At 46.9% G+C, this 9,381-nt stretch overlaps 1 protein-coding gene across 1 annotated transcript; it reads right to left on the minus strand.

The window, feature by feature from the left end:
• Nucleotides 1–4,592: 4,592 nt before the first annotated feature.
• On the minus strand, nucleotides 4,593–6,462 carry LOC128838617 (uncharacterized). The gene is made up of 2 exons (XM_054030960.1): nucleotides 6,344–6,462; nucleotides 4,593–5,196 (listed from the first exon to the last, which is right to left on the minus strand). Exons 1-2 carry the CDS (start codon nucleotides 6,357–6,359, stop codon nucleotides 4,604–4,606), a joined length of 609 nt encoding a protein of 202 aa, XP_053886935.1. The 5' UTR covers nucleotides 6,360–6,462; the 3' UTR covers nucleotides 4,593–4,603.
• Nucleotides 6,463–9,381: the final 2,919 nt, after the last annotated feature.

Consider the following 9,381-nt stretch of genomic DNA (forward strand, 5'->3'; position numbering starts at 1 on the left):
ATTAATCCCTATTGGGCCAGGAACTGTATACAGATAGTAAGGACATGGCCCCTACCCGAAGGCCTTATTTAATATATAAAAGTGGGATAAAGCATGTCAAAATAAATTATTCTGTACTGGGATGAGTAGTTTAGCATGTTCATCACATCAAAGTAGTTGTTTGGTTTAAACTCATCATCACAAGGCCAAAGAATTACAATTGGGAAAATCGCCAAAGGTGCTGGTTCTGTAAATTTCTCCTGCATCTCTTGTAAAAATGGAACTTTCAGAACAAGAGCTATCTTGAGTTGTAGTGATTGTTGTCATCATGAAGGCGGTGCTGATGTTGAAGCACCTTCTCTTTGATTTTGTTCCCAGGTTGTGCGCATTATGGCCACTCTTATTGTCTCTTCATTCTCTTCCCTTCCCATCTTCCTTGGGTTCTCCAATTCTTTTGATTCCTTACTCATTTTGTCTTCTGTTTTTCCCACCAGCCGCTCATCTACTCTTGTGAAATACCATGGTCAGTCAAAAACAAGAGAGCTTACAACCAAAGCACACAACCTTTTTTGAGCAAGAGTCGTCAGTGGGATAAATCTTCACCAGAGTAATTGTACCTTAATCTCCACCAGAGTTTTAATTCAGGTTATGGAATGTTTCATTCTCTCCAGTGTATTCAGACAACCAAGCCAGGAATTCTTTTGACAGTAATTAATAAATTACTTAAGATATTACTTATGTCACTTAGGAGACTTGAAGCAAAATTACGGGGTTTAATAATAGATATATTTCCCAATTTATACATCATAAAATTGTCCTGTTATGCCAAGACTATCATGCAAGACTTATGTATAGAACATTATTATATTATAATATATACATTACAGAACTTGTGCAGTTCCTGAGAAAAATCATAATCATCATCTCTAATTTCTTCACATTGAATTTTTTTTTTCATTGTCAAGCCATCCTTCCCAAAACTGATCACTGAATGCCAGTATGAAACCAGGCCTCAGTCAGACCATCTTGTTTTTTTCATAATTAGATTGCATTATCTATGTCCTGTAATTTTCACTAGGATATTGATAGATCTCCAGATAAGAAGTATGAGTTTTACCTGTATGACTAGCACTTTATCTTCGATTGACTTTATAGATCTCTCCCACTTCCAGAATGTGCCTTTCTTTAATATCAGCATAACACAGGGAAGAGGTCATTGGAATGTCAGCAGATTGAAACAGTGATGCTCTACCAAAGTGATTTGAACCTTGATGGAATAAATATTTCTTATTTCACCTAACACCAAGGAGGAAATGTCATCCAGTGCAAAAATATGGAGAAGAATTCAATCCCATCTCTTAACTATTTTAAATTATGAAAGTACAGATAATTTAATCCAGTTTAGGCTTTATCTTGATCTTAAATATGTAACTGGGGAAAGAATTTAGGTCATTAGGTGATCCAAGTCACAATGTTTTTGTTTTAGCTGCATAACATTTCACCGATTGACCATGAATCTGTGCTTCATTAAGATCAGGTTGTAGAACATGTGATTTCTTCCAGTAATGGTGTATCATTTGCCAGCAACAAAAGAAACATTATGCATGAAGGAGAAGGAAAAAGGGACTGAAGTTGAACCCGTGAGGAACAACCCTTCTGTTCTGAACTAAACCAGACGTAATCCAGTGTAACAAGGCAATCTGCTTTCTCTTCATGGGGACTTTAACAGTGAATTATTGATGTGCTTTTGTTAATCATTCTGAGGTTTTTTTAGGTGACAGGAGGGTATGATATACCTTGTCATATGCCATAGTCAGGTAAAATAACAATATTGTAATACATTCCGCTGAGGATGCTACCAAAGAGCAAATGAGAAATTAATATGTAGTTGTAATATATGCTAATGTCTCATAGACAGAAGATGAAAGTATGGAGATCTGCAAAGACACCAATTTTCACAGGTCATGTTAATAATTGTTTCTTCGTGTCACAGCATTATCACTTTATAAAGATTCCAGGCTATTCTTGTACTAAGATTTTGTACATCTCCCTAAAGCTACTGGTTACATAAAAACTTTCTTGTTCTTTTTTTCCCCCCTCATCTTGATGGACAACTTTCCACTTCATATATTTTCCTATACCAGCCTTATAAATATTAAAGGAACTCTGTCAAGACTGGTCAGCCTAAAATTAGACCTACCAACTTTGGTTTGGTTTGCAAGATGACACATTGTCCCCCTGCTCTGCCTGTCTACTCTGTTCTTGTGAGCAAATAAGCTACTGGAATTTACAAGAATCCTCTCCTTGCAACAGGATTCTTGTAAATTTCAATTTACTGCCTGATCACTAAACAAAACACAGAGTGAAAGGTTGCTCCATGTCATTCAGGGTGAAAGTTTGGAAAAGAATTCAATCCAATTTCTTTACTATTTTAAACTACCAAAGTAAAGATAATTTAATCCAGTTTGGTTTTTTTCTCCATCTGTAAAATATGTAACTGAGGAAAGAATTTAGGCCATAAGGTGATCTGCATCACAGAATGACAGAGTGAAGGGGGTCAGTGTGGTCTGCATGTTCCAGTGACTGCAAAGTAACACAATGCTCAGGTATAATGAGTGTTAGTCCCAGAGCAGTCCCATATTTTCAACACACACACTCCTATCCCTGTCCCCCTGTGCTTTAAATCCATCGCCCCAGCTCCAGCTCCTATCTCTGACCCTCTTTGCTCCCATCCCCTCCCCCCCACCTCCTGTCTTTTTCTCCCTTCTGTTACAACAACCTTCCTCCCACATGGGTCCTGTCTTTGGGTATGTCTACACTACGGGATTAATCCGAATTTAGATAATTCGGATTTGAAAAACAGGTTGTATAAAGTCGAAATGAATGCGGCCACACTAAGCACATTACTTCGGTGGTGTGCGTCCAAGTACCGGGGCTAGCGTCGATTTCTGCACCGTTGCACTGTGGGTAGCAATTCCATAGCTATCCCATAGTTCCCGCAGTCTCCCGCGCCCATTGGGATTGTGGGTTAAGATCCCAGTGCCTGATGGGACAAAAAACATCGTCGCAGGTGGTTCTGGGTACAGCCTCACCTCCTCCCTCCCTCCCTCCCTCCCTGCATGAAAGCAACGGACAGCAGACAACCATTTTCGCGCCTTTTTTCCTGGGTGGGTGAACACTGCAGACTCCATACCACGGCAAGCATGGAGCCCGCTGAGCTCAAGACAGCAGTCATGAATATTGTAAACACCTCGCGCGTTCTCGTGGAGTTTATGCTCAGCCAGGACCAGAAAAACGAGGCGAGGAGGCAGCGGCGGCGGCAGCGCAGCGACAAGCATGATGAGGACATGGACACGGACACAGAATTCAGTGAAACCACAGGCCCCGGTGCTTTGGAGATCATGTTGTTAATGGGGCAGATTCTATCCATGGAACGCCGATTCTGGGCAAGGGAAACAAGCACAGACTGGTGGGACCGCATAGTGTTGCAGGTCTGGGACGATTCCCAGTGGCTGCGGAACTTTCGCATGCGTAAGGGCACTTTCATGGAACTTTGTGACTTGCTGTCCCCTGCCCTGAAACGCCAGAATACCAAGATGAGAGCAGCCCTCACAGTTGAGAAGCGCGTGGCGATAGCCCTGTGGAAGCTTGCAACGCCAGACAGCTACCGGTCAGTCGGGAATCAATTTGGAGTGGGCAAATCTACTGTGGGGGCTGCTGTGATGCAAGTAGCCAAAGCAATCACTCAGGTGCTGCTACGAAAGTTTGTGACTCTGGGAAATGTGCAGGCTATAGTGGATGGTTTTGCTGCAATGGGATTCCCTAACTGTGGTGGGGCAATAGACGGAACCCATATCCCTATCTTGGCACCGGAGCACCAAGCCACCGAGTACATAAACCGCAAGGGGTACTTTTCAATGGTGCTGCAAGCACTTGTGGATCACAAGGGACGTTTCACCAATATCAACGCGGGCTGGGCGGGAAGGGTTCATGACGCTCGCGTCTTCAGGAACACTACTCTGTTTAAAGGGCTGCAGCAAGGGACTTACTTTCCGGACCAGAAAATAACCGTTGGGGATGTTGAAATGCCCATAGTTATTCTTGGGGACCCAGCCTACCCCTTAATGCCATGGCTCATGAAGCCATACACAGGCAGCCTGGACAGGAGTCAGGAGCTGTTTAACTACAGGCTAAGCAAGTGCAGAATGGTGGTAGAATGTGTATTTGGCCGTTTAAAAGGTCGCTGGAGATCATTATTGACTCGCTCTGACCTCAGCCAAAGAAATCTCCCCATTGTTATTTCTGCTTGCTGTGTGCTCCACAGTCTCTGTGAAATTAAGGGGAAGACCTTTATGGCGGGGTGGGAGGCTGAGGCAAATCGCCTGGCTGCTGATTACGCGCAGCCAGACACCAGGGCGATTAGAAGATCACACCATGAAGCGCTGTGCATCAGAGAAGCTTTAAAAACCAGTTTCATGGCTGGCCAGGCTACAGTGTGAAATATCTGTTTGTTTCTCCTTCATGAAAACCCGCCCCCTTTATTGACTGATTTTCTGTAAGGAACCCACCCTGTCCCTTCCCCCAGCTTTCTTTCAAACCAAATAAAGTCACTATCATTTAAAAATCATTTATTCTTTATTAATAGATTAGAAAAAGAGGGAGGGAACCCGGGTGGTATTTGGGAGGAGGATTGCTGGGAAGGAAAAAGCCACAAAGAAAAGGTTAAAAAAATGACAGCCTTTTGCTTGGGCTGTCTACTGGGGTGGAATGGGAAGGTGTACGGAGCCTCCCCCCCCCGAGTTCTTACACGTCTGGGTGAGGAGGATACGGAACATGGGGAGGGGGGAGGGTGGAACAGGGGCTGAAGCGGCAGTCTGTTTTCCAGCAGCCGTTCCTGAACCTCCACCAGACGCCGGAGCAGCCCCAGCGTTGCATCCTTCATCCTCTGGTCTTCCTGCCGCCACCTCTCATCTCGAGCGTCTCTCCTCTCCTCACGTTGGTCCCTCCTCTCCTCACGTTGGTCCCTCCTCTCCTCACGTTCACTGACTTCTTTCCTATACTTTGAAACTGTTTCCTTCCACTCATTCACATGAGCTCTGTCACTGCGGCTGGATTCCATAATTTCAGAAAACATCTCCTCTCGCGTTCTCTTCTTACGACGCCTTATCTGTGATAACCTTCGGGATGGAGGAGGGAGGCTTGAGGAATTTGCAGCTGCTGTAGGGAGGGGAAAAAAGAGAGAATTGTTTTAAAAGCTACATTTTGCAAAACAATGCTTATACTCTTTCACGGTGACCAACACTGTTCACATTACATAGCACATGTGATTTCTGTGCAAGGTCGCATTTTGCCTCTTAATGCTGAGTGCCTGTGGCTTTGCTGCTAGAGATCACAGGTCTGGGCAACAGAATTCGGCTTGCATGCGGCCATGGTAAGCTTCTGCGCCCTCCTTTCCCACATACCAAGCATAGCTTGTAGAGTGCTGCAGAAGCCTGGCCAATCTCAGCCAGTGGGGGGGGAGGGCAGTGTGGGGGGCTTGTCTGGGCCCCTTCAGGCAAGTAGAGTGCTGCGGTTTTTCTGTTATCATTCAGCAGCACCAGAAAACAAACTAACCACCACCCCCCCTCTCGCCATGAATTCTCTGGGATGATCACTGTACTCCTCCCCCCACCGCGTGGCTGGTATCAGGGAAGATCCCTGCAGGCACCAAACTAACCCCCCCCCGCCGCCGCCACCCTCCCGCCATGAATTCTCTGGGATGATCACGGTACCCCTCCCCCCACCGCGTGGCTGGTAACAGGGAAGATCCCTGCTAGCCAAACGCGAAAAACTCAGGGCCAATTTCCCATCTGCGCTTGGCTAACTGCAGGGAAGGATTTATTTTCCGCCACAGGCAAACAGCCCAGTAGGAACGGCCACCTCTGTCCCCTTAATTAAGTTCCCGTATTTCAACCAGGTTACCAGGAGTGATATCACTCTCCTGAGGATTACACAACAAGATAAAGAACGGATGTTGCTTGAATGCCAGCAAACACCGGGACCATACGCTGCCAGGCTTTGTCAGGCAATGATACCAGATTACTTGCTGCAAGCATGGCGTGGTCAAGTGTCCTACCATGGAGGAGGGAATAAGGATGCACTGCCCAGAAACCTTCTGGCAAGGCTTTCGGAGTACCTCCAGGAGAGCTTCATGGAGATGTCCCTGGAGGATTTCCGCTCCATCCCCATACACGTTAACAGACTTTTCCAGTAGCTACAGACTTTTCCAGTAGCTGAACTGACCGCGAATGCAAAGTCAGGCAAAGTAATCATTAAAAACCGTTTGCTTTTAAAACAAGTTTTATATTTTAAAAGGTAAACTCACCTGAGGTCCCTTCCATGGGGTCAGAGTCTTGGGTACTGGCTTGGGAGGCTTGGGAGGGTACTTCAGTCAGGGTGATAAAAAGATCCTGGCTGTTGGGGAGAATGGAGTGGTGTGTGCTCTCTGCAAGCTCATCCTCCTCCTCCTCCTCCTCCTCCTCTACCCCATCGGCAGAATCCTCAGGCGTCGCTGATGAGACTATCCCCGACCCAGAATCCACGAACACAGGTGGGGTAGTGGTGGCAGACCCTCCTAGAATTGCATGCAGCTCGGCGTAGAAGCGGCATGTCCGCAGCTCTGACCCGGAGCGACCGTTTGCCTCCTTTGTTTTTTGATAGGCTTGTCTGAGCTCCTTGACTTTCACGCGGCACTGATCTAAGTCCCTATTGTGGCCTCTCTCCATCATGCCCTTGGAGATTTTTTCAAAAGTTTTTGCATTTCGTCTTTTAGAACGAAGTTCTGCAAGCACTGAATCCTCTCCCCATACAGCGATCAGATCCAGTACCTCCCTCACGGTCCATGCTGGTGCTCTTTTTCGATTATCAGCCTGCATGGTTACCTGTGCTGATGAGGTATCTGTGGTCACCTGTGCTCTCCACGCTGGGCAAACAGGAAATGGAATTCAAATGTTCGCGGGGCTTTTCCTGTCTACCTGGCCAGTGCATCCGTGTTTAGATTGCTGTCCAGAGCGGTCACAATGATGCACTGTGGGATAGCTCCCGGAGGCCAATACCATCGAATTGCGGCCACACTAACCCTAATTCGAATTGCTAAAATCGATTTTGGCACTACTCCGCTCGTCGGGGTGGAGTACAGAAATCGATTTAAAGGGCCCTTTACATCGAAATAAATAGCGTAGTTGTGTGGACGGTTGCAGGGTTAATTCGAATTAAAGCTGATAAATCCGAATTAAAGTCGTAGTGTAGACCAGGCCTCTGTTTCCCCTCTCTACTCCTCACCCCTTTGCATTTGAGTCAGGCTGCATCCTCTTCCTCCTCACTGCCTGGGCACCAGTGTAGCCAACTGCCACTCGGTGGAAGTCTCTAAATGATACAAAAAATCTCCAAACTCCAGAGAGCCTGTATTATCAGAGGATACCCAGCTGGGTGATCATTTTCTATCGGTGGATGGACATAGTCACGGGGTAGGAAGACCCTGTGTTTTGCTCAAAACTTGCACTATAGGCAAGACTAAGGAAAGAGGGGTTCTGGGTGTCTGGGAGATGCATGGGGCCAGGTGCTTGGTGCCTGAGAGATGGGGGATGCAGGATGCTGGGTATCCTGGGGGATGAAAGGGGATGAAAGATGCTAAGTGCCTAGCAGAGGACACCATGCAGGGGGCACACAGGGGCACATGGCCCCCCAGATTTCTGCCAGGGTTTATATGTCCTGCCCTGAACCCCACTACATACCACCAGAACCTTTAAATTGTGCCTCCCCACATCACTATCAGTAGTTACATCATCTCTGGTGCCTTGGGGGATGCAGGGAGCTGGGGAAATGGTGGGGGCAGGGTATGGGGGTGGGTTGTAGGTAAATGCAGTGTGACCAGGGGTAGTGGGTGACTGTCTGTGGCAGGGGGCGGGGGCAGTATCTGGGGAAGACAGGGGGTGGGTGCTGGAATACCCCTGGTTCATTCTCACCTCCCCTGCATACGTCCCTGTCGGGGCGAAAACCAGGTGCCCTGCCACAGGAGCACAACCAGGGGTTTCCTAAGGAGAGGGACAGAGAGCGCATGCATGTGTATGGAGATCCCCCTATTCACATTGTCATGACCTCTCCTCCCTTTCCCTCCCTTCCTCCCTTCCTCTTCCTTCCCACCAGAAAGATTGGGACTGGCCAGGATTTCTCCCCCCACTTCAGGATTTCTCCCCCCTGCCTGTCTGCATCCACTTCTTGCCTGCTGAACCCAGCAAGATCATTTGAACCCAGAGGCTCTATCCTCTGCACTGCTGCTTCCAACACATCAACAGGGATGGGCTATGCTGTGGCTGCTGACTGTCGCTGCCCACACATATAAGAGTGCCCACCCCGACCCCTCCTCTCACTCCCCCCACCAAATCTGGTGCCCCGGAAGTTCACATGTGCAGGCATCTGAACTCCAAGCAAGCTGCCAGAACTGAAGCTTCCTGTCCGGCCCACACCCAGGCAAAAAGCAAAGGAGTCAACAGACTGTTGACAGATTTATTTAAGTCACTATTTAGCAACTTGTCACAATAACCAGCAGTGGAAGCACTGAGAGCACAGGAAAGACACTCTCTGCCCTCTTTGTTCAAGTGGCTGGCACCAAAGCAGCCCGTGGTAGGAGGAGCAATTGAGGTAAAGTCCTGCTCAGCCCCTGCAGTCCTGGGATGGTGCATGCACAGTCACTCTATGGAGAAAGAGATGCTGGTTGGCAGAGAGAGAATGCTCAGGGCAGGTTGACTCTTCAGAGAATTTAGGTGCCAGCATCTAACAAAGCTCTACTGGGCATGTACAAACTGAGATTTGGACAAATTTTCCCAGGGACATCAAAAGACACATTCCTGGCATCAGCACATACTCCATCCCTGACAGATTTTCAAGGTCCTACTCCATAGCACAGAGGTGCTAAAGCTTCTCTATGGAACAGCTATAAGAATTTTTTAACATAGGCAAAACAATGTATTATTCCCTAAACACACTCTCAGATATGACAAAACAGATTTTGCTCAAACTTTCAAAACAAAACAAAAAATTTAGCTGGAGGCAGACACCCAGTGTGGAAAATTTCAGCGTGAATAGTTAAAGTTTGCAACCTACTCTTGCAGCCCTAAAGATATTACTACAAAAGTGTCCCAGTATTTGATTTTGAAAAAAAAGTTCAGCTTATGCGCAAGGTTTGCTCTCAGTGGATTAGCTAGTTCTAACTATTTGGGGGGGGGGAGCTAGATGAAGGCCCCTATTTACTGAGCTGAGGAATGCAGAACTATGTCACCTAATGGGGGAGCACAGGAAAATGTCCTATCTCAGGATCTCCTATGCCTGATCTCCCTTGTCTGCCCATTGCTTCTCATCTTTATG

This window comes from Malaclemys terrapin, chromosome 5 (genome assembly GCF_027887155.1).
Source record: "Malaclemys terrapin pileata isolate rMalTer1 chromosome 5, rMalTer1.hap1, whole genome shotgun sequence".
Lineage (NCBI taxonomy): Eukaryota > Metazoa > Chordata > Testudines > Emydidae > Malaclemys > Malaclemys terrapin.